Source organism: Hyperolius riggenbachi, chromosome 6 (genome assembly GCF_040937935.1).
Source record: "Hyperolius riggenbachi isolate aHypRig1 chromosome 6, aHypRig1.pri, whole genome shotgun sequence".
Classification (NCBI taxonomy): Eukaryota; Metazoa; Chordata; class Amphibia; order Anura; family Hyperoliidae; genus Hyperolius; species Hyperolius riggenbachi.
In genome coordinates, this window is record NC_090651.1 from 346,862,626 (window position 1) to 346,888,159 (window position 25,534).

General features: G+C 43.3%; 1 protein-coding gene across 2 annotated transcripts in view; it reads right to left on the reverse strand.

The window, feature by feature from the left end:
• LOC137522971 (sialic acid-binding Ig-like lectin 16) overlaps window positions 1-25,534 on the reverse strand; it is an 89,896-nt gene that overhangs the window by 13,198 nt on the left and 51,164 nt on the right. For both annotated transcript variants that reach the window (XM_068243143.1, XM_068243144.1), the window contains 4 exons: window positions 19,153-19,182; window positions 13,195-13,224; window positions 10,666-10,917; window positions 7,139-7,453 (listed from right to left, as the gene is read on the reverse strand). In XM_068243143.1, the coding sequence (XP_068099244.1) occupies window positions 7,139-7,453; window positions 10,666-10,917; window positions 13,195-13,224; window positions 19,153-19,182 (627 nt within the window). The remainder of the gene's footprint in view (window positions 1-7,138; window positions 7,454-10,665; window positions 10,918-13,194; window positions 13,225-19,152; window positions 19,183-25,534) is intronic.

Below are 25,534 nucleotides of genomic sequence, written 5' to 3' on the forward strand. Positions count from 1 at the left end.
GGGTAGAGGACCGCTCGGTCCTCTTCCCCAATCACGAAACACGGGATCCCGACGGAAACGGCGGCGGTAACGGCGCGGACACGTGCGGAGCGGCGGCGGGATCGCGCGAAGTATTAAAACGTCATGTTGCCGTTAATAGGCTAAAGCATGACGTTTTAATACGTATGCTTGTCGGTAAATGGTTAAATCTGTATTCTCCTGTGTTAAACAGTTTGGTAAGAATCCAAAAAGGCAATACTGAAGTTAAAAAGCTATCTTATTTTTTTGTTGGCTGAATAGCAATCCTCTTTATCCCCAGGCTGCTAAGGAGGCCGCAGGCCGCATAACAGAATGTGCAGAGCATGCTGGGAGTTTTTTTTTTTTTTTTAGAGCGTTAGAGTATAACACTGCATGAAAGTGCAGCATGCTGTGCGTTATACTGGCACTTTGCTGCGTTACACTGTTTGCACATGCTCAGTAAGGGGAGAGTCCGCTATTGTTCCTAGCCACATGGCTAATTAATATTCACTGCACTGTAGTGCTGTCCAGATCATTAAAGATTCGGATCTTTGATCCGGATCTTTTTTGTGAGTCGAATCATCCGAGATTCGGTTCACAGTGGATGTCTGGAACAAACAGGAACTGCAGTGTAATGATCGCTGCTGCAGCAGGTATTGCTGGAAGTAGTAGTGCTGCAGCTCAGGCAGTTCTGATCTCTTTCCATGCAAGCTGCATAGCTTTGTCTGCCTTTCCCTGCTGTCAGCTTGTGACTGATTATCATTCACCTGTGTGGGAATCTGCATGTCTGCTCCCATTGGATGACCTCAGTATAAAGATCTGCTTCCTGCAGGGTTTCCTTGGGTTTTCATAGCTTCAGTTTAAGCCTGTCTTGCTGTCGCTTCAGCCCCCGATCGTGTTTCTTGTTCTAAAGATACTTTGCTGGTCTTTGCATCATATATTGGTTCATTGCCAATATATATGCATACCAGCACGTTTATTATTTTCCTTGTATTCGTGTTACGTTGATACATCAGTGTCGCTGATGTATACGTACACGAACTGTTTATATCCTGTGTGCAGTTAGTCAGCTTTCCAGCACGTTTTGGTAGTTTGCGCGTATCGTGAGCACCCGTGCTGAGCTAGTATCCTGCTCCTGGTCCTGTTCGTGGATTGCGTTCATCTCTGCGAGGAGATAACGAATCCTTCTGAATCCTGTCCTGTTACCGTTTGTGGATTGCGTTCATCTCTGCGAAGAGATAGCGAATCCTTCTGAGTCCTGTTCCCTGTATTGCTCCAGTCTAAGTCAGTGTTCCTGCTTATGTCATATATCGGTTCATTGCCGATATATACATATGTTAGTCAGACGTTACAAATAGTTTCATTGATAGCTGTAATTGTAATACGCTAGGAAAACATACTTGTTGTATATTTATCTGTGTTACGTTCATCTATCTTGATCCTGCTATTTCCTGACTATCCTGTCCTGTCTTTGTGAGGCACGCCATCGCCGCAACGCATTGGCTGCCTCATTCCAGTCTGTCTTGTTGTGGACGCTTGCTGGCACTAAGTAGCGGCTAGCTAGCAAGCGTTCATTCTGTCTACCTGTCCTGATCTCCTCAGTTCTGGTTTATGCGCTCAGCGCTACTTTGCGCTGAGACGTTATAGCGAAAGTATTGTTTGTGGCTGTCGGATCTGCACCGGCTCTGTGCGCCACAATCCCCTATTGGAGTCAGTCCTCCCCTCCACTATACTAGGGATAGCCTGTTTCCTTGTGCTAGTGTGTGTACCTCCTCCACGTCAGCTCATGCGTTGCATGCTGACTGTGGAGAATACACCACCAAGCCTTACATGCAGCTTCTGTGCACAAGCACAATTTTCCTGCTGCAAAATACAAACATGATGTCAAGAAAAATGCAAAAAAAATCTTTATTGTGAGCCAACTACAAGATTAAGATCAATTTAAAAACAAGGCACCTAGACCTGGGCCATAAGCCCCTGAATGATACAATCTATATATATGAAATCGGATGTGTGTGTGTGTGTGTGTGTGTGTGTGTGTGTGTGTGTGTGTGTGTGTGTGTGTGTGTGTGTGTGTGTGTGTGTGTGTGTGTGTGTGTGTGTGTGTGTGTGTGTGTGCCGCGATCACGCGAAAACGGCTTTACCGATTTGAACGAAACTTGGTACACAGATCCCTTACTACCTGGGATGATAGGTTCTGGGGATCTCGGGTCCCCCCTGCACACCTGGGCGGAGCTACAAACAGCAAATCAGATTCCACCCATTCAAGTCAATGGAAAAAATGTAAAAGGCTGCCATTCTCACAGTAATCAAGCCAGAGTCCCCACACATGGCACAGTTGGTCACTTGGTGACCGAGGTTACAAATCCAGGAAAAGTGGGCGGAGCATAAAACAGCCAATCAAATTTCAGCCGTTTATTTTAAATGGGAAAATGTAAACTGCAGCCATTCTTAGACTGTTAATCGCAGGGTTCTCAAACTTGGCACACTTGGTCACTGGGTGAACATGATTAAGATTCAAGAAAATGGGTGGAGCCTACAACTGCCAATCAAAATGCACCTATTGGTTTTCAAGGGGAATATTTAAACTGCTGCTATTCTTACACTTTTAATGGCAGAGGCTTCAAACTTGCTACAGTCGGTCATTGGGTGACTGGGGTCCAAATTCACTAAAGGGTTGGGGCCACATACAGCCAATCAGAGTTCCTTGGTGGATAAACTGCTTCCATTCACACATTTTTGATGCCAGGAACCTGACAGCTCACAAACTTGGTCATTGAGTGACTGTGTGTCAAGGTTACAAAAAGTGGGCGGAGCCAAAACAACTTTTACTGGGAAAATATAAACTGCAGCCATTCTTACACCGTTAATGGCAGGGTTCTCAAACTTTGCACAGTTGTTCATTGGGTGACAGATTAAGATTTTGGAAGGTGGGTAGAGCCTACAACAGCCAATAAAAATTCACCTTTTGATTTTCAAAGGGAATATTTCATCTGCTTCTCTTATACTGGTAAAAGCAGATGCCTCAAACCTGGTACCGTTGGTCACTGGGTGACTAGGGTCCAAATTCAGGAAGGGGGCGAAGCCACAAACAGCCAGATTTGTTTATTTTTCAATGGAAATATACAAAGTATTGATACCAAGGACCCCAAAGCTGATAAACTTGATAATTGAGTGACTGTATGTCAAGGTTAGAAAAAGTGGGCGGTGCCAACAACTTCATTTTTTACATTGCAGGGTTCCCAAACTTTACACAATTGGCCACTGGTTGACTGGGATGAATATTCAGAAATGTGGGTGGAGCCTAAAACAGCCAATCAAAATGTACCTATTGATTTTCAAGGGGAATATTCACATTGCTACCATTCTTACACTGTTAGTGGCAGAGGCCTCAAACCTGATACAGTCAGTCATTGGGTGACTGGGGTCCAAATTCACTAAAGGGGTGGAGCCACAAACAGCCAATCAGATTTGTTTGATTGATTTCAGCCATACTGTTATTGGCAGAGTTCTCAAACGTGACACAGTTGGCCACTGGGTGACTGGGACTAATATTCAGAAAAGTGGGTGGAGCCTACAGCAGCCAATCAAAATTCACCTTTTGATTTTCAAGGGGAATATTTACATTGCTGCCTTTCATGCACTCTTAATGGCAGAGGCCTAAAATCTGCTACAGTCAGTCACTGGGAGACTGGGGTTTAAATTCTGAAGGGAGCGGACCAAAAACAGCCAATCAAATTTGTTTAATTTCAATGGTAAAATGCAACTTATTGATGCCAAAGACCCCAAAGCTCATAAACTTGGTCATTAAGTGACTGTATGTCAAGATTAGAAATAGTGGGCGGAGCCAAAAACAACTAACTTTTTACATGGGGAAATGTAAACTGCAGATTTTCTTACACTGTTACATAGTTACATAGTTATTTTGGTTGAACGTCCATCGAGTTGGCAGGGTTCTCAAACTTCACACAGTTGGTCACTGGGTGACTAGGATTAATATTCGGAAAAGTAGGTGGAGCCTACAAGAGCCAATCAAAATTCACCTATTGATTTTCAAGGGGAATATTGAAACTGCGGCCATTGTCACACTGTTAATAGCAGAGGCCTCAAACCTGCTACAGTCGGTCGTTAAGTGTATGGGGTTCAAATTCAGTAAAGGGGTGGAGCTAAAAACAGCCAGATTTCTTTGATAAACTGCTTCCATTAGCACAATTTTGATGCCAGGAACCCAAAACTCACAAACTTGGTCATTGAGTAGTGACTGTGTGTCAAGCTTACAAAAAGTGGGTGGAGTTAAAAACAGATTTATATGGGAAATTGTAAATTGCAGCCCTTCTTCGCTGTTAATGGCAGGGTTCTCAAACTTAGCATAGCTGGTTACTGGGTGACTGGGATTAATATTCAGAAAAGTGGGTGGAGCCTAAAAATGCCAATCAAAAATCACATGTCACTTTTCAAGGAGAATATTAAAATTGCTGCCATTCTTGCACTGTTAATGGCACAAGCCTCAAACCTGGTACAGTTGGTCATTGGGTCACTGAGGTTCAAATTCAGAAAAGGGGACAGAGCCACAAACAGTGAATCAGATTTGTTTCATTTCATGGGAAAATACAAATTCTTGATGCCAAGGACCCCAAAACTCACAAACTTGGGCATTGAGTGACTCTGTGTCCAGGTTACAAAAAGTGGGCGGAGCCAAAAACAAATTTCACTGGGAAAGTGTAAACTGCAGCCCTTCTTACACTGTTTATTTCAGAGTTCCCAAACTTTGCCCAGATGGTCACTGAGTGACTGAGATTAATATTCAGGGAAGTGGGTGGGGCCTATAATAGCCAATCAAAATTCACCTGTTGATTTTCAAGTGGAATATTTAAATTCCTTCCATTTTTACACTGTTAATAGCAGATGCCTCAAACCTGCTACAGTTGGTCATTGGGTGACTGGGGTTCAAATGCTGGAGAGGGGCGGAGCCACAAACAGCCTATCTGATTTGTTTAATTTCTATGGGAATATACAAATTATTGATGCCAAGGGCCCCAAAGCTCACAAACTTGGTCATTGAGTGTTTGTGTGTTAGGGTTAGAAAGTGGGCGGAGCCAACACCAGTCAAATACACACCCGGGCAACGCCGGGTCATCAGTGGGTGGAGACAATACAAATTTCACTGGGAAAATGTAAACTGCAGCCATTCTTACACTGTTAATGGCAGGGTTTTTAAACTTTGCACAGTTGGTCACTGGGTGACTGGGATTAATATTCAGAAAAGTGGGTGGAGCCTACAAAAGTGAATCAAACTTCACCTGTTGTTTTTCAAGGGGAATATTTAATTGCTACCATTCTTGAACCGTTAATGGCACAGGCCTCAAACCTGGTACAGTTGGTTATTGGGTGACTGGGGTTCAAATTCAGAAAAGGGGGTGGAGCCACACAGCCAATCAGATTTGTTTCATTTCAATGCAGATTATTGATACCAAAGACCACAAAGCTCACAAACTTGGTCAGTGAGTAATTGTGTGTTAGGGTTAGAAAAAGTAGGGGAACCAACACCAGCCAAATACATACCCGGGCAACGCCGGGCAATCAGCTAGTAATTAATATGAGCCCTGCATATGACAATTAGTATAATTGATGCAAGTGGTTAACTCTGGAGTTTCTGCGACAAATGTATAAATCAGTGCCTCAAGAAATACTAAATATATAGTGGTGGGACTGTATCGCAGAGAGAATCCCCAGAGGGCCACATACAAACACATAAAAGTAGTATATGATTCACAATTGATAGCTACCACTATTAAATACAAAGTGCAAGTGCAAAACAATAATCAGCAATGTGAAATAGAGGTGTAAGTACATGAAAGTGAGGTGGAGAAGAAATTGAGGTAGATATATGAAAAATGTAAACAACTATAGATAAGGAGAGGGAATATCTCCCATAAGATGCAGTAGTGGAGGTGTGCAAAAAGAAGATAGCAGCAAGAAAAGAGAATAGCGACGCAGGGCTCACCTAATGTGGTAAATAGAGGTCACAGGACTGGCTGCTCGGGCGCTGCCTATGCCGTCCGACTAGTTCCGCCGAAGCTGCAAGGGGATGTCCCCTCGCAGCTTCGGCGGAACTAGTCGGATAATAGTCGGGTGTGGCTTAAGTGTCCCTTTTTCTCATCTCAAAAAGTTGGGAGGTAGGCCCATACATGCTATTGTAAAAAAAAAAAAGCACGGGAAAATGGTTTTTAAGCTGAGAAAAATTACACTTTATAAAACTCCTTTCCTTTGCATTTTTAAACTTGATTTTATGCAAAATTAGGAATGATGACAATTACAGACAATATTAATTACAAATTTTCCCAAAATCATAATTGCGAATTTCAAAGCAAAATTACATCTATGCGAAATTTGTGCTCATCACTATTAACCACGAAAGTCATCACGAAATTATGCAAAATTACAAAAGGATTACACGAAATCAATTGAATTTCCAAATCGTAATTACAGATGGCAGTTCTTGCAACATTTTATACAACATTTTGGATAATTGCTAATAGCAACTTCCGATCACATCGCAAGCTGCTATTACATCATATTCTGTTGTTACTGTATTTCCAAGTTTATAGCGGCTGAACACGTGACTCCTACTTCAGAAGTCACTTGGCCACTAGTGAATTACCCACCCACTAGCTAAGTGTACAGAAGCAGGGACCACTCTGTACCTCTAAACCCAGTTGGGCAGGGTCCTCCTCACCTCCTGTGTCATCATTTGTTCTTATTATGTATGGAAATGTGCCCTCTTTACTTCCTAGTTTTAGGCAGTATCTTTTTACAGATTAAACTGGGCATGACATTATAATGCATGATGTCTGCTTCCGGCAGCTGACTATGAACAGAAGTCATGTTTTTTCATGCAGACAACAATACTTTGAGTCAAAGGCAGGCAGGATAACTTTATCTGCAATTTTTTTTAGTTGTATTTTACGCCAGACTACAAATCCACTTTTATTGATCCTAACATAATGCATATTGAACCTAAACATGTGAGTGTAAAGTTGATTTTGCCTTTGCCAACACACTATAACATTTTCTTAGAGAAGGTCTACCAAGCAAATGCACCATATGACATTATTTACTTTGAAATAGAAGAATTGCTTACAAGTCATCTTGATGGTGATTGAACCTGATGATGTCCCAAGAGAATTTCTGGCTTGACAGGAGTAGGATCCCTCATCACTGGATGACACATTAGGGAGGATCAGTTTATTTGTAGAAGAAGAAATATTCCTGCCCACATTCGGAGAGGTCCATAGGAAATCCGGCTCTGGCACACTGTCAGCTGAACAGATCAGGAATAGCTGAGATCCTTTCAGTGCAAACATCGATTCATTGGCATCCATGGGGCAAACAGTATTAACATTTGAGCTTGCTGTGATAGCTGTGAAGCAGTCCATCTTCTGTGATTTTGGTGGATCTACAGTGACATTTATAAACACCATGAATACATTTTTCACTGAAGTTGAATATTTCCCTAAACTGGTCTAATACTCTGACATAACATTTAATAAAAATGTGTTTACCTACTTTTTATTACTCATAGTTATCATATTTGATTTTGTGCACAAGTAATATTGTCTGTCTACAAATTACAAGTTAACAAAGTGTAGTTTATCTTGCCCTGAAAGCTGCCATTGCAGTTATTCCAGCTGCTTTTTATTATATATTAAAATCTTCTAGTGAGCAGTTCTGAACTGGAGATTTTGGTGGACAGCTCGCCAGCCAATCTCTATGGGCAGTCTGGCAATGTACTACTTCCGGGTCGCAATGTCCCGCAGTAGTACGCATGCCCGTGTCTGCACGCGTCCTTTAGTACGCATGCCCTGTCCCAGCAGTGCGCGTCCCTGATTGCCACAAAGCGTACCCGGCCACAGGTGCGCAATCAAGGACGGGCACCACCGAGCCAGGGCATGCATTCTAATCCAAGCGCCCGGGCCAGGGCATGCGTACTACTCCGGGACATTGCAACCCGGCAGTAGTACAGGGCCAGCTCGCGATCTGTTCGCCTACATCACTATTCTAAACTGTGTGAAAGAGTGTTTTCAGTTGTTTACACACAAATGTAACATTGGAATGTAAACAAAGATACTGTTAACTCCAGTCTGGATGCGGATTTCAGGCCCCATTAACGGGAAGGTTGGTGGGGAGAAAAGGGAGGGGGGAATAACTTGTGTGCTGAGTTGTGCGACCTTGCTATGCCTTAAAGCTGCAGTGGTCAATTAAGTGAAAAATGGCCTGATCTTTAGGGGGGTTTAACCTTGGCTGTACAGGTCTGCAGTAAATTATGTAGGTGATGTTCATTTTTAAAGGGTAACTATATTGAAAATAATATTCATTTATAAATCATTTAGTCAGTGTTCGCACATTGTTAGATCTTTCTTCTCCCTGATTTACATTCTGAAATTTATCCCAGGTGGCGATATCTCTAATCCTGTCAGCGGAATGTTTGGTTATTGAGAGTTCTGAAGCCAGTACAAAATATACCTGGTCTCCCAGAATGATCTGGGAGGGGGAGAATTTTGCATGGCTAATCAGTAGTGATGAGCACAAGATTTGCAAAAGCGTAATTTTGTATCAACATTCGAAATTGCGATGTGAAACCGTGATGTCGAAGTTTCAGGAAAAATTGTAATTAATTTTATCTGTAATTGTAATCATTCATAATTTTGCGTAATTTTTGTGTAAGTTTGTGCTGATTAGCGGGATGCGCCAGTCATGTCCCTGCAGTTTGGGAGGCTGTGCGGGCAGATGCCTGCGATCGGGAAGGTTGCTGGCAACAGGGAGGATTGGCTGCAGGGGACAAAAGTCCCCTGAGCCAATCCGTACATGTCCGCCCGAGAATGAACACTGTTTTAGTTCAAAAACAGTGTTCATTCTTAAATAAAGCCACTGCACTTCCTCCCGCCTGCCGATTTCCACAACTTACTGCCCCTGATCATTAGATTTATGAATGGGAACAAGTTCCCATTCATTCATCTCCCCTCTGGCCACCGTGATCGCAGGCATCCATTGATTCCTGCGTCACTTCCCTAGTTGTATTGTAGCAACACATTATTTCCTATTGCGTAAATAGAAAGTACTCAGTGGACATCTTGTGGCCAAATAGTAAAACTACACCTACTGACTTTAGGGAATAACATTTTTTTTAATATGTATGTCAAGAGGGCATGTTATTATTAAATTTGGGGCTAAAAATTAGTGATGGATGTAAAACTTAAAAAATGCACCTTCATTTCCAAATAAAATATTGTCACCATACATTGTACTAGGGATATAATTTTAAAGTTGCAATAACCGGGACAAATGGCCAAATAAAATGCATGGATTTTAATTACGGTACCATGTATTATTTTAAAACTATAATGGCTGAAATAATGATTTTTTTCCCATTTTTTTTCTTATTATTCCCATTGTGATGCATTTAGAATAAAATAATTCTTAGCATAATGTACCACCCAAAGAAAGCCTAATTGGTGGCGGAAAAACAAGGTATAGATCATTTTGTTGTGATAAGCAGTGATAAAGTTATTGGGGAATGAAAAGGGAGGAGCACTGAAATGTGAAAATTCCTCTTGTCCATAAGGTGAAAAATGTCTTAAATGGTTAACAATTAAAAAAAATGTTTTTTTAAAATGTAATTTTATCTGAGTTTAAAAACCATTGTTCCTTTGCATTTTTTTTTTTACTTGTACCCACTGTTCTCCGTAACATACTGTATGTAGCAATTTTTGTGACAATAGCATGTAGGGGGACTTTGCTATTAACCGCTAAAATTGGCACGAAGTTACGCAAAATTACAAATGATTACTCAAAATAAATAGAATTTACAAATGGTAACTACGTATCGGTGTTATAGTGAAAATGTAAGCAAAATCTTGCATAATTGTAATTAGCTGAATACATTCATCACTATTAATCAGCACAGGCCAGTCACTGGGGGGTGGAGCTACATTCAATACACAGCAATATATTGATGTTGGAAGAGATTCTGGTACTGACACCAGATAAATTACCATAAACGTTGGTATCCTGAATCATTTACTACTATATGTCGTTACAGTGCCGCTTTAGGCTACTTTCCCACCAGGATGTTGCGTTTTAGGGGACGTTATGGTCGCATAACATGCCCCTAACGCAATGCCTGGTGATGTTGGATGTGGACATCAGACTGAGCCACGTTGTGCAGCTCACTCTGGCGTCCGTGATGCGTACTCTTGGACGCATGCGGCATCACGTGGTCCCGCCAGCCAATCGCCGCACAGAGCGGCCGCTCCAGGAAGTAAACACTCCACACGTCACAAAGTGCAGTGAATATTAATTAGCCATGTGCCTGGCCGCTCTGCCCTCCTCCCCAACATTACTGAGCATGTGCAAGCAGTCTAACGCGGCTTAGTCGCTTATAAAGTACTGCATGCAGTACGTTCTCTTGACGTGCAGCGTTACAATGTAACGCAACGTGGACACTGTGAACAGCCCATTGATTTTTCATTACTGTGCGGTGGGGTGCGTTACAGGCTGCTCTAACGTGCGCCTGTAACGTCCCACTGTGAAAGCAGTCTTAAACTTCTACCCTACTGAACAACCACATCATGTATAGTCATAATCATTTGAAGATCTGAAAGTACTCACACTGTACAGTGATCCTCACAGTTCCATTAGCAGTCCCATGATCATTCTGTGCAGAGCAACTATATACCCCCGTGTCATTTGGTGTGACATTCTGCAGTTCGTAGGGTAGAGATTGCCCCTTTATGGGTCCATGTATTAGTAGCTCGTCCTTATACCAGGTAATGTTCCCCTCGGGGTTACTGTCCACTGTACACTCCATCCGCTGACTGTCTCCTTTTCTTATAGCAATGTTATCATCACTGGTAGCAACACCTAATAGACCAATAAATGCTCATAAATATTTCTAGCAGAAGAAATCACTGCATTACAAGATGTAGCACTGTGGAACCAGTGCATGCCTGGCACAACCAATACACAAAAACAGAAGGATGGCAGATTAGTCTCCTTTTTTTGTCAGAATTCTGGCCTACAGTGCTCAGAAGCCACATGATTCTGTCAGGATTGGCTCAAATCCATAAGCACTACCACATTTGGTAATGCAGAAGCAGGGCTGGATATCTGGTAAGCCCACAAAGGCTTGCTGCCGAGATCTACTCCATAGTTGGTTAGACTTCTACTATTGTGTACCGAACAGGTCGTAGTGAATTGAAGCCATGTTTTACAGTACATTTCCCAACTATTAGCGCATGTGTGAAAATCTTTGTGAATGTGAGAAAAAAGTCTAAAATACCGAATGCGGTATTTTACTGACCTTACTTATTATTTTTTACAGAATAGGTGTTAGTGGATTGATTGAGGCCTTAGTGTATAAATATAGGTTTCCAATATGCCCTCTGAGTTAAAATGTATTTCCAGTTTCCAGATGTTTATTTATTTAGCCCCATAACTCTCAACTACTTCTCTTGAACCTAAAGATGTGCTCCCTGAATATTTATCTACATGTATATCCAACTGTAGGAACCATATAATCTACTCACTGAGCAGACCACTCTGCTCTATCTTGCTATCCAATAACCACACATCCCCACACAAAGCTGCCATTCCACAGGACAGAATGGGCAGGCTGGTTACACCTCAAGATCGTCAATCCCACAACAACCCTTAGGCTGCATCCCAGAAACTCCAATGCCACAACTCTATATGACGCTCCCACTCCATTATAACCATATTTCCCCCATTCACATGATCAGGAGGGAATGGCTAATTCTATGTGACAGTAATACCCCTTCTCTATTAGCCCTCACAGAAGGGGATGCGGGATGGGGGCATCACAAGCCCTCCCAGAAAACATTACAAAAGATCAGGTAGCCAGGAAGATGCCAAAGCACTCATTCCTGCAGTAGACACTGAGGTACCCATCTGAAGCCTTAAGGTAGCCATACACTGGTCGATTTGCCATTAGATTCGACCAACTGACAGATCCCTATCTGATCGAATCTGATCAGAGAGGGATCGTATGGCTGCCTTTACTGCAAACAGATTGTGAACCGATTTCAGCCTGAAACCGTTCACAATCTGTTGTGGTGGTGGTGGTGCTGCCGCTTCCCCCCATCCCGCATACATTACCTGCTCCGCCGGCGCGACTCCAGTCCCCAGGTCACCGCTGCTCCGTCTCCGCTCTGGTCTCCGGCCCCGGCATGCTTTACTTCTTCCTGCCCGGCAGGAAGTTTAAACAGTAGAGCGCCCTCTACTGTTTAAACTTCCTGCCGGGCAGGAGGAACTGAAGCATGCCGGAGACCAGCGCGGACACGGAGCAGCGGTGACCGGGCGTAGACGTGCCGGCGGAGCAGGTAATGTATGCGGCTCTATTGCGTCGGTCGTCGGGTACTCGAACGCCGCTATCGACGCGCTCCCTACCCGCGGGCGATCGACGCTAATTTTCCGCACGGAGCGATCGACGGGATCGGACGAAAAGGATCGAAATTCGGCGTGTAGCGCGAACGATTGGCAGCAGATTCGATCCCAGTGAAAGAGTGTGACATCTGGGAATCATGTAGAATAAGGATCTCCGGCCAACAGTATTGACTCCCTGGTGACTTAGGGTTCTTTTCCACTATGAAATGCGATTGCGATCGCAATCGCGTTTCAATTTCCACCATGCGATTGCGATTGAGCTACTATACTCATTATAGTCCAGTCCAGCTCAATCGCATACAAAACGCGGCAGGACAACGATTGCGCTTTGACCAAAATTGCACGCAATCGGATCGCACTAATGGAAATTGCTGCTGCAGTTTCCATTAGTTTAATGTACCTTGCGATTTGCGATCAGAAGCAAATCGCAGGCTAGTGGAAAAAGGCTGTTACTCTTACCCCCAAATCTGGCCTAAAACTAATCTACGTCTGTAACATTTCTGGGATGACACACAGTGAGGAAAAAAGGGGTCAACTAAACCTGGCAGCTGTTCTAAAACCTCCACAAACTATTCAAATCTTTAAAAAAAAAACATTGGTTGGAGATTATTTTAAGTTTATAGTTTACCATCACTTCTTGCAGAGCAAATTCAAGGGAAGGGGACTTCCTATGTGTTCCATTTCTATAAATAAATCCTTTGTTTTTATAAAAGGAAGTAGAATGTTCTGTCTTACCTACAATAGCAATATCCACCGATGGAGGATCTATAAAATAAACATAATTAACAGCATTATAAGGTTAGTGAGATGCTCTTTTCAGCAGCATTTGAAAGCATAATATAAGCAAGCAAAAATACGGTAGTCAAAGAGTATTCATAACTGGTGGTGATGTTGGTGGGCAGGTCGATTACTCAGAAGAATATGGCGTTCTTTCACAGGTCACCAATCATTCAAATAAGTTTTAGTAATGCCTAGAACTTCCAGTAGATGGCAACCTAAAGTAAATATCTAAAGGAAATTAGATATGTCAGAAATGTGAAAGGAGGCAATGCTGCAAATTTTGATCATGCTGATTGGCTGGTGGTATTCACTACCTTTAGTAGTTTAGGGCTTGGTACAAAAACTATACAGGCCGTGTGTTTCCATAGCTCCCAACTCCCCCTCTTTTGAAGGGACAGTGCCTCTTTGGGAACCCAATCCCTTTTGTCCTTCTTTCTTCCTCATTTGTCCCTCTTTCAGGACTGATGGACAGATCTATGTAAATATATGTATTTTCCTCCTGAGCAATGTGTTTCATTGACTCCTAATTGTATTCCCATCAATTAAATAGATACATTTCTTATTTCCACATGTTAATATCAAAGTAAATGAGCCAGGATAGAGGGGACCAGTGTGTTTTGAATTATAAAACATCATATTTCTCCTATGAAATCTTTATGGGTTGTGCCCAGGGGTGTGATTAGGGGTGTGACAGGGGCATGGCTTAAGTGTCTCTCTTTCTTATCTCAAAAAGTTGAGTTTTTTTTTTCTTTTTGAAGTAAGGTAGGCTGCCTGGACACACTTTCTGTTCTAGACGTTGTTAATCACTCTTACACAGGGCCGATTTAAGCAACGATGGGGCCCCGGGGCAAAGGTAGCCTAGCGCCCCCCTACCTCCTCCCAGCAAACTCAGCACCCAGGGCCCCTGAGCCAGCTGTTGCTATCCCTTATCTCCTCCTCCCTCCCCATCTCAGCCCTCTAACATGCTCTATGAGCCCCTGCACCAATTATGGCCGGACTACAACTCACCCGTCCTGGCTCCTGATCTGTCCATGCTCCCTGTCTTAATCCCCTCTGCCTGACTCTCCTTGATGGCCTGGCACATGTTATGCATATTCACATGGGACGGTATTGGAGAAGACTCAGGCAGCGGGGAAACGGGGCAAAGATGGAGCAGCGCACCAGGAGAGGACAAGGGAGGGGAGTTGTAATCAAGCCATAAACAGTGCCCCTGGGGAGCAGTCATGGGGGAAACCTAGTCGGACCGGCAGTGCAGGGGGGGGGGGGGCCTGGAAGCACTTGGGGCCCCTGGGGCAATTACCCACCTTGCCTTACTAGGAGTGCTGGCTCTGCTCCTACTGTGGCTTCTTCAGAGCTAATGTGTGGGGTTTTTCAAGTGCAGGAATTGTACTCACGTCAGTCAATAGTCTAGCTAATTAATACTATTATGCATTTTTCATTTGTGAAAAATCTCTGTTGATCAGCGGCTGGGTATAAGCAGCAGTAGGGAGATGGCCCATAATATTGCGCTATGCAGCACTGCATTTTATTGATTTTTAATAGAATCTGCTGAAAAACAATGTGCTGTGTGTGGTAGGAATTGATTCATCTCTGATCAGATTCCAATCAGAGGGGAGATCAATCGATTTGCCACATGGGGGGGACCTTGAAAGCAGCAGGATCAGCCATACTATGCCAGGGGAAAAAAACACATATATAAGTAGATAAATACTTGATCTACTTACATAACACAAGTATTATACTGTCCACGTTTTGATTTCAGTGAATTTTATATAGTAAATGAAGAGAATGCTGTTCCTGGTGGGGATCATGTCTTTTGCCCACAATATAAGCTAAATCCTGATGTAATTTCTGCCCTTTACTTTTTTCTTTTCTCCTCCAATCCCTGAGTCACCTCAGCCTTGCTTGTCAACACAAGTGAGTAGGGGATAATGTTTCAGATAAGCAGCTAACTAGGGAAATAAAGGGAAGAGGAGGAATATATTATAGATAAAAAGAACCCCCAGCATGCAACTGTTTGGCACTGACTACTAAAGGGCCAGTGCTCCTTAAAGAGACCCAGAGATGAAGCATCCTCATGTATTTTACTACATGTATCAGTGGGAACATGACAGTAAACACCTACCCTGCTTTTAGTTTCATCCTTCTCTGCTCAATCTGCCTGTTATCAGCTCTGATAAGAATCCCAGACTGAGCATTCAGTTTAGGTTTGACCTGGAATCATTATAGCTGAGTCAGTCCTCTGTGAAGTCTTTTCAATCCCGCCCCCTCCTGGCTCAGCTTTCCTGCTTTGCATATTCAGAGCTCTAATGACATGGGAAGGGCTGCTCTGCTGAGAAAGAAGCTCTGAAACAACAGACAAGTGGGGCAGCTGTGTGATCTGTGTGCACTGTGCAGTCATCATTATTATCTATGCAGTTTCATTCCTATGAGAGACACTTCCTACAGGCAGCCACACAGCATACCAGAATAATAAAGTTGAAAGCACACAGAAGAAAGGCTCCAGCAACAGCCCTGCTTGTCTATAGTTTCATAGAGCCTAGACAGCACATCCAGAACAACTCATAACCCGGAACTAGCAGAAGGGATATGAGCCAGTGGCCATATTGGATTTTTCCTGGAGCAATAATGGATAAAAAACACTAAAAAAAGGCACATCAGAGCGGTGAAATTATCAGGTAGAGCATTTATTCTTTACAAGCTATCATATATGTTTATTTTGTGTGAAATGTACATCTCTGGTTCCCTTTAAGTATGTAATAACTCCAAACCATAACAGCAGAAAAAGTTTTGAAAGTTTTGAATGCAGGATTAGCATCTTTATCACTTAATACACTCAGACCAGTTGCTGTTGAAATTTGATTTTTATGGTGACAATCCCGCTTTAATATGTGGCTAGCTAAAACTGAATAGGGGCCAAGGAGGGTTAATTACTGAGATAAGTAGATAAGGAAAGATCCTTTATTAAACAAAACAGATAAGGAGAGATATTTCGTTTCTATAGCTAAGGAGATAAAATTAATGAGATAAGACAGTTAAAGTGAACCAGAGACGAAGCACCCTCATGTATTGTACCATATATATCAGTTGGGACATTAGAGAAAACATCTACCCTGCTTTCTGTTTCATTCTTCACTGTTCAGCTTGCTTCTTATCAGCCCTGATAAAATCCCTGACTGAGCGTTCAGTCTGGCTTTGCTATAATGACTCAGCTATAATGATTACTGAGCAGAGTCACTAGGGGGTAGGCTTTGGCTTGAAAAGACTTTAGAGAACACAGACTCAGCTATAAAAATTCCTGAGCAAAGCCATACTGAATGCTCAGTCGGGGATTTTATCAGGGCTAATAAGAAGCAAGCTGTGCAGTGAAGAATGAAACAGACAGCAAGGTAGATGTTTTCTCTAATGTTCCCACTGATATATATGGTAAAATACATGAGGGTGCTTTGTTTCCCCTTTAAGGGAGACAATACATACGGTTTGTGAATTCATTTATTGGATTTTTAGCCAAACTGCAGATCACCGTCACTCACTGCTACTTTATGTGGCTTTCACCAATCTATCACAATGTGTTTTGCAGAAATATCCTCCTTCTTTGAGGCAAGTTTTAAGTTGTGTGTAGCGTGAGCGTTCTTTTACCATTTGAGATGGAATACTGTGTATACGAGGGTCATCTGGAAAGTTACAACGACTAGCTTTTATCTGCTGCACAAAGTATTTCTTCCTGCATCTGTCTGGTTAACCACTTTTCTCTCTGTACCATTTGTCACATGACTGCAGAACATCAGTAACTTTTTTCAGCAGTATTAACATGAAGCCTGAGTGTTAAGTGGGGGTTGGCCTATCCACAGGTGACATTCAGCCAGTGACATATTTAGGGGCCCTCCTAAGCAGAGTATGCTGCAGAGCAAGCTGCAGCATGTATAAGTGTAACACCTCCAGAACACTTTAACTGTAAAGAATTCCTCCCGACATCAATTAAGTTCTTTTTAAGATATATTTGTATTAAATCAGAAGGATAAAAAGTTCAGTGACAAAACACATTCATAAACTACTTTTTCAGCAGAATGAGTATAGGGAGGCCTATTATATATCTTCAGCCAAAAAATGTTTTTTTAAAATGTAATTTTATCTGAGTTTAAAAACCATTATGCCCTCTGAGTTAAAATGTATTTCCAGTTTCCAGATGTTTATTTATTTAGCCCCATAACTCTCAACTACTTCTCTTGAACCTAAAGATGTGCTCCCTGAATATTTATCTACATGTATATCCAACTGTAGGAACCATATAATCTACTCACTGAGCAGACCACTCTGCTCTATCTTGCTATCCAATAACCACACATCCCCACACAAAGCTGCCATTCCACAGGACAGAATGGGCAGGCTGGTTACACCTCAAGATCGTCAATCCCACAACAACCCTTAGGCTGCATCCCAGAAACTCCAATGCCACAACTCTATATGACGCTCCCACTCCATTATAACCATATTTCCCCCATTCACATGATCAGGAGGGAATGGCTAATTCTATGTGACAGTAATACCCCTTCTCTATTAGCCCTCACAGAAGGGGATGCGGGATGGGGGCATCACAAGCCCTCCCAGAAAACATTACAAAAGATCAGGTAGCCAGGAAGATGCCAAAGCACTCATTCCTGCAGTAGACACTGAGGTACCCATCTGAAGCCTTAAGGTAGCCATACACTGGTCGATTTGCCATTAGATTCGACCAACTGACAGATCCCTATCTGATCGAATCTGATCAGAGAGGGATCGTATGGCTGCCTTTACTGCAAACAGATTGTGAACCGATTTCAGCCTGAAACCGTTCACAATCTGTTGTGGTGGTGGTGGTGCTGCCGCTTCCCCCCATCCCGCATACATTACCTGCTCCGCCGGCGCGACTCCAGTCCCCAGGTCACCGCTGCTCCGTCTCCGCTCTGGTCTCCGGCCCCGGCATGCTTTACTTCTTCCTGCCCGGCAGGAAGTTTAAACAGTAGAGCGCCCTCTACTGTTTAAACTTCCTGCCGGGCAGGAGGAACTGAAGCATGCCGGAGACCAGCGCGGACACGGAGCAGCGGTGACCGGGCGTAGACGTGCCGGCGGAGCAGGTAATGTATGCGGCTCTATTGCGTCGGTCGTCGGGTACTCGAACGCCGCTATCGACGCGCTCCCTACCCGCGGGCGATCGACGCTAATTTTCCGCACGGAGCGATCGACGGGATCGGACGAAAAGGATCGAAATTCGGCGTGTAGCGCGAACGATTGGCAGCAGATTCGATCCCAGTGAAAGAGTGTGACATCTGGGAATCATGTAGAATAAGGATCTCCGGCCAACAGTATTGACTCCCTGGTGACTTAGGGTTCTTTTCCACTATGAAATGCGATTGCGATCGCAATCGCGTTTCAATTTCCACCATGCGATTGCGATTGAGCTACTATACTCATTATAGTCCAGTCCAGCTCAATCGCATACAAAACGCGGCAGGACAACGATTGCGCTTTGACCAAAATTGCACGCAATCGGATCGCACTAATGGAAATTGCTGCTGCAGTTTCCATTAGTTTAATGTACCTTGCGATTTGCGATCAGAAGCAAATCGCAGGCTAGTGGAAAAAGGCTGTTACTCTTACCCCCAAATCTGGCCTAAAACTAATCTACGTCTGTAACATTTCTGGGATGACACACAGTGAGGAAAAAAGGGGTCAACTAAACCTGGCAGCTGTTCTAAAACCTCCACAAACTATTCAAATCTTTAAAAAAAAAACATTGGTTGGAGATTATTTTAAGTTTATAGTTTACCATCACTTCTTGCAGAGCAAATTCAAGGGAAGGGGACTTCCTATGTGTTCCATTTCTATAAATAAATCCTTTGTTTTTATAAAAGGAAGTAGAATGTTCTGTCTTACCTACAATAGCAATATCCACCGATGGAGGATCTATAAAATAAACATAATTAACAGCATTATAAGGTTAGTGAGATGCTCTTTTCAGCAGCATTTGAAAGCATAATATAAGCAAGCAAAAATACGGTAGTCAAAGAGTATTCATAACTGGTGGTGATGTTGGTGGGCAGGTCGATTACTCAGAAGAATATGGCGTTCTTTCACAGGTCACCAATCATTCAAATAAGTTTTAGTAATGCCTAGAACTTCCAGTAGATGGCAACCTAAAGTAAATATCTAAAGGAAATTAGATATGTCAGAAATGTGAAAGGAGGCAATGCTGCAAATTTTGATCATGCTGATTGGCTGGTGGTATTCACTACCTTTAGTAGTTTAGGGCTTGGTACAAAAACTATACAGGCCGTGTGTTTCCATAGCTCCCAACTCCCCCTCTTTTGAAGGGACAGTGCCTCTTTGGGAACCCAATCCCTTTTGTCCTTCTTTCTTCCTCATTTGTCCCTCTTTCAGGACTGATGGACAGATCTATGTAAATATATGTATTTTCCTCCTGAGCAATGTGTTTCATTGACTCCTAATTGTATTCCCATCAATTAAATAGATACATTTCTTATTTCCACATGTTAATATCAAAGTAAATGAGCCAGGATAGAGGGGACCAGTGTGTTTTGAATTATAAAACATCATATTTCTCCTATGAAATCTTTATGGGTTGTGCCCAGGGGTGTGATTAGGGGTGTGACAGGGGCATGGCTTAAGTGTCTCTCTTTCTTATCTCAAAAAGTTGAGTTTTTTTTTTCTTTTTGAAGTAAGGTAGGCTGCCTGGACACACTTTCTGTTCTAGACGTTGTTAATCACTCTTACACAGGGCCGATTTAAGCAACGATGGGGCCCCGGGGCAAAGGTAGCCTAGCGCCCCCCTACCTCCTCCCAGCAAACTCAGCACCCAGGGCCCCTGAGCCAGCTGTTGCTATCCCTTATCTCCTCCTCCCTCCCCATCTCAGCCCTCTAACATGCTCTATGAGCCCCTGCACCAATTATGGCCGGACTACAACTCACCCGTCCTGGCTCCTGATCTGTCCATGCTCCCTGTCTTAATCCCCTCTGCCTGACTCTCCTTGATGGCCTGGCACATGTTATGCATATTCACATGGGACGGTATTGGAGAAGACTCAGGCAGCGGGGAAACGGGGCAAAGATGGAGCAGCGCACCAGGAGAGGACAAGGGAGGGGAGTTGTAATCAAGCCATAAACAGTGCCCCTGGGGAGCAGTCATGGGGGAAACCTAGTCGGACCGGCAGTGCAGGGGGGGGGGGGGCCTGGAAGCACTTGGGGCCCCTGGGGCAATTACCCACCTTGCCTTACTAGGAGTGCTGGCTCTGCTCCTACTGTGGCTTCTTCAGAGCTAATGTGTGGGGTTTTTCAAGTGCAGGAATTGTACTCACGTCAGTCAATAGTCTAGCTAATTAATACTATTATGCATTTTTCATTTGTGAAAAATCTCTGTTGATCAGCGGCTGGGTATAAGCAGCAGTAGGGAGATGGCCCATAATATTGCGCTATGCAGCACTGCATTTTATTGATTTTTAATAGAATCTGCTGAAAAACAATGTGCTGTGTGTGGTAGGAATTGATTCATCTCTGATCAGATTCCAATCAGAGGGGAGATCAATCGATTTGCCACATGGGGGGGACCTTGAAAGCAGCAGGATCAGCCATACTATGCCAGGGGAAAAAAACACATATATAAGTAGATAAATACTTGATCTACTTACATAACACAAGTATTATACTGTCCACGTTTTGATTTCAGTGAATTTTATATAGTAAATGAAGAGAATGCTGTTCCTGGTGGGGATCATGTCTTTTGCCCACAATATAAGCTAAATCCTGATGTAATTTCTGCCCTTTACTTTTTTCTTTTCTCCTCCAATCCCTGAGTCACCTCAGCCTTGCTTGTCAACACAAGTGAGTAGGGGATAATGTTTCAGATAAGCAGCTAACTAGGGAAATAAAGGGAAGAGGAGGAATATATTATAGATAAAAAGAACCCCCAGCATGCAACTGTTTGGCACTGACTACTAAAGGGCCAGTGCTCCTTAAAGAGACCCAGAGATGAAGCATCCTCATGTATTTTACTACATGTATCAGTGGGAACATGACAGTAAACACCTACCCTGCTTTTAGTTTCATCCTTCTCTGCTCAATCTGCCTGTTATCAGCTCTGATAAGAATCCCAGACTGAGCATTCAGTTTAGGTTTGACCTGGAATCATTATAGCTGAGTCAGTCCTCTGTGAAGTCTTTTCAATCTCGCCCCCTCCTGGCTCAGCTTTCCTGCTTTGCATATTCAGAGCTCTAATGACATGGGAAGGGCTGCTCTGCTGAGAAAGAAGCTCTGAAACAACAGACAAGTGGGGCAGCTGTGTGATCTGTGTGCACTGTGCAGTCATCATTATTATCTATGCAGTTTCATTCCTATGAGAGACACTTCCTACAGGCAGCCACACAGCATACCAGAATAATAAAGTTGAAAGCACACAGAAGAAAGGCTCCAGCAACAGCCCTGCTTGTCTATAGTTTCATAGAGCCTAGACAGCACATCCAGAACAACTCATAACCCGGAACTAGCAGAAGGGATATGAGCCAGTGGCCATATTGGATTTTTCCTGGAGCAATAATGGATAAAAAACACTAAAAAAAGGCACATCAGAGCGGTGAAATTATCAGGTAGAGCATTTATTCTTTACAAGCTATCATATATGTTTATTTTGTGTGAAATGTACATCTCTGGTTCCCTTTAAGTATGTAATAACTCCAAACCATAACAGCAGAAAAAGTTTTGAAAGTTTTGAATGCAGGATTAGCATCTTTATCACTTAATACACTCAGACCAGTTGCTGTTGAAATTTGATTTTTATGGTGACAATCCCGCTTTAATATGTGGCTAGCTAAAACTGAATAGGGGCCAAGGAGGGTTAATTACTGAGATAAGTAGATAAGGAAAGATCCTTTATTAAACAAAACAGATAAGGAGAGATATTTCGTTTCTATAGCTAAGGAGATAAAATTAATGAGATAAGACAGTTAAAGTGAACCAGAGACGAAGCACCCTCATGTATTGTACCATATATATCAGTTGGGACATTAGAGAAAACATCTACCCTGCTTTCTGTTTCATTCTTCACTGTTCAGCTTGCTTCTTATCAGCCCTGATAAAATCCCTGACTGAGCGTTCAGTCTGGCTTTGCTATAATGACTCAGCTATAATGATTACTGAGCAGAGTCACTAGGGGGTAGGCTTTGGCTTGAAAAGACTTTAGAGAACACAGACTCAGCTATAAAAATTCCTGAGCAAAGCCATACTGAATGCTCAGTCGGGGATTTTATCAGGGCTAATAAGAAGCAAGCTGTGCAGTGAAGAATGAAACAGACAGCAAGGTAGATGTTTTCTCTAATGTTCCCACTGATATATATGGTAAAATACATGAGGGTGCTTTGTTTCCCCTTTGAGGGAGACAATACATACGGTTTGTGAATTCATTTATTGGATTTTTAGCCAAACTGCAGATCACCGTCACTCACTGCTACTTTATGTGGCTTTCACCAATCTATCACAATGTGTTTTGCAGAAATATCCTCCTTCTTTGAGGCAAGTTTTAAGTTGTGTGTAGCGTGAGCGTTCTTTTACCATTTGAGATGGAATACTGTGTATACGAGGGTCATCTGGAAAGTTACAACGACTAGCTTTTATCTGCTGCACAAAGTATTTCTTCCTGCATCTGTCTGGTTAACCACTTTTCTCTCTGTACCATTTGTCACATGACTGCAGAACATCAGTAACTTTTTTCAGCAGTATTAACATGAAGCCTGAGTGTTAAGTGGGGGTTGGCCTATCCACAGGTGACATTCAGCCAGTGACATATTTAGGGGCCCTCCTAAGCAGAGTATGCTGCAGAGCAAGCTGCAGCATGTATAAGTGTAACACCTCCAGAACACTTTAACTGTAAAGAATTCCTCCCGACATCAATTAAGTTCTTTTTAAGATATATTTGTATTAAATCAGAAGGATAAAAAGTTCAGTGACAAAACACATTCATAAACTACTTTTTCAGCAGAATGAGTATAGGGAGGCCTATTATATATCTTCAGCCTGCTAGGATCAGGCCTTGTTCAAAATACATATATGTAATGCAGTTTATTAGTATTAACTTGCAAGAATCTTCCTCACACAGCACTCTGCTGTCTGCCAGCTCTTCACCGCTGTCTTTTTAAGCTTTCTTCACTGCTGTATCCTCTGTATCTGGTATGCCAGCTGCTGTCACACAATCTCTCCAGACACTGCACTGCAGTCTTCACTCTTTCTCTTTAATCCTGTCACTTGTTTCTCTGTCTCACTCTTGCATGCATTGCTGTCCTGCTGTCTCTGAGTCACTGTCGTGTCTCTGCTGTTTTCTGTTACCTCTCTCTGTTACAGGTAACTTTTACTTTCCTGGTCTTACCTTCTTATTCCTCACTCTTCTGGCTTATCTCTCCAGTATCCCTGCTCTTTATTGGCCTGCAGCTGGGAGTGGTCTCACTCTTTCTCCTCTCCTGTAATGTCTGCAGCTCTCTTTCCTTATGCCTCCATGGCAGCACATGGGTAGTGGTTCCGCCCCCACTACCTCACTGGACCAGTGAATATTTAAATGAGTTCAAGAGGAGGAGCTCGCTGTCTTTGTTTTTTGTCCTCACCTCATAGGATCAGCATTCTGGGTTTTAAGCACGGAATTTTTTTTTCATATTTTGCACCTACCTGACTGTCTTCTTACAGTCTCCACACATGTACTCCCTTGTGTGAAGGCCCCCTGTCCGGCCTATAAATTGGGTCTAAGAGGAGCACCCTGTTCTGCTGGTCTTGGGGGTTTATGAGGAGTGTGGATGGGCGCACTAATAGTGAGCTGACATCTGCAGTTTAGATCCTCTTTGCTTCAGACTCTAAACGAGTCTTCTTTCGTGCGCAGTGTCCCTCTTTTCCCTCTTACCTTTCTTCCCTCCTTCCTCCTCCTCGTGGATTCAGCGTGCGCTTCACGAACGGCTGCAGGTGGAACGCAGTGAGGGGGCGGATGCATGACGCGTACTTCCGGTACACGCGTACTTCCGTTCGCATGAATCCAGCGGCTGATTGGCCAGATGCGGAGGAGTGAGTGTGTGGGCGGGCACAGGCACGGCTGGTAGTAGCCCGTACGTCTAGGAGGCAGAGAGAGATTGCCTCCCATTGGTCGCACTGGCGACAGCAGGGAGGGGGCGGGCATTTTAAAAAGGCGGAAGTGCAGCATAGGCTTCAGGGCTTCTGAAGCAAGGCTGCCACCGTCGATTGCCATGTCAGGACCTGCGGATTCTGATGGTGCTGCCTCTCTGTCTGCCTCAGATGGGCCCTTCTCGGATGGACTGGAATCTGACAGCATGGAGTAAGTGATCTGATGCTTCAGTTCCTTTTTGTATTGTTACATTGTACCTTTACTGCTGCTTTCTCTCTGTCTCTGCTGCTGTTTATACCAACACATTTTCTTGCAGACATGCCTTACCAGCTCCGCCTGATCTGTCTTATTTCCCTTCGGACACTGTTGCGCCCAAAAAAGACCAGCGTAATGTTGATAGGTAGGTGCCGTTCACGTAAGTATTGGAATATTGGGAGCAGTGTATCTACAAGATTAGTCATAATATGACTATTATTGTTTCAGCCCTAAAAGAAGAACCCTGCCAAGAACAGAAGGAAAGAAGGCTACGAAAAAATCGTCACCACCGCGACAGCACCGCTCAAGGGATAAGAGCAGACAACGATCAAGGAGCAGACAACGATCAAGGAGCAGATCCCGTTCCCATCGAAGGCATCATCACTCTGATAATTTGTCTAATAGACGTAGCAGATCGTCAAGACGCAGCGATTCCCCCTAACCTCGTTTACAGAGAGCGCAAGGGTGCTGGGCTTGTGGAGACAGAGTTCTGCCAGGGAAATTAGTATGTGCAACCTGTTTCAGTCAAATGTCGGGAGAACCGGCACACTCTTCCTTTGACGTATCTGAATTAATCAAGAAAGCGGTATAGGATTCAATGCAATCTTACATCGCAAAGCTTCCACTAGCACACACTGATGGACAGCGGCCACAGACTTCCACTGCGGCGGATCCCACTCTGGAAGACACATTACAGTGTGGATTTAACTTTGCTTTAGTTCCACCATTTGTGAAATCGGTAAAGGAAGCCATACAGTGGGAATCTGATGATGACCCTGAAGAGGGGACTTCAAAACGAAGGGAAAATAGGAGATATTACACACACCTCAATAAGACGAAAGAGTCCTTTCTTTAGTGGAAATGGAAGACGTGATGAAAGAGGAATGGCAGAAA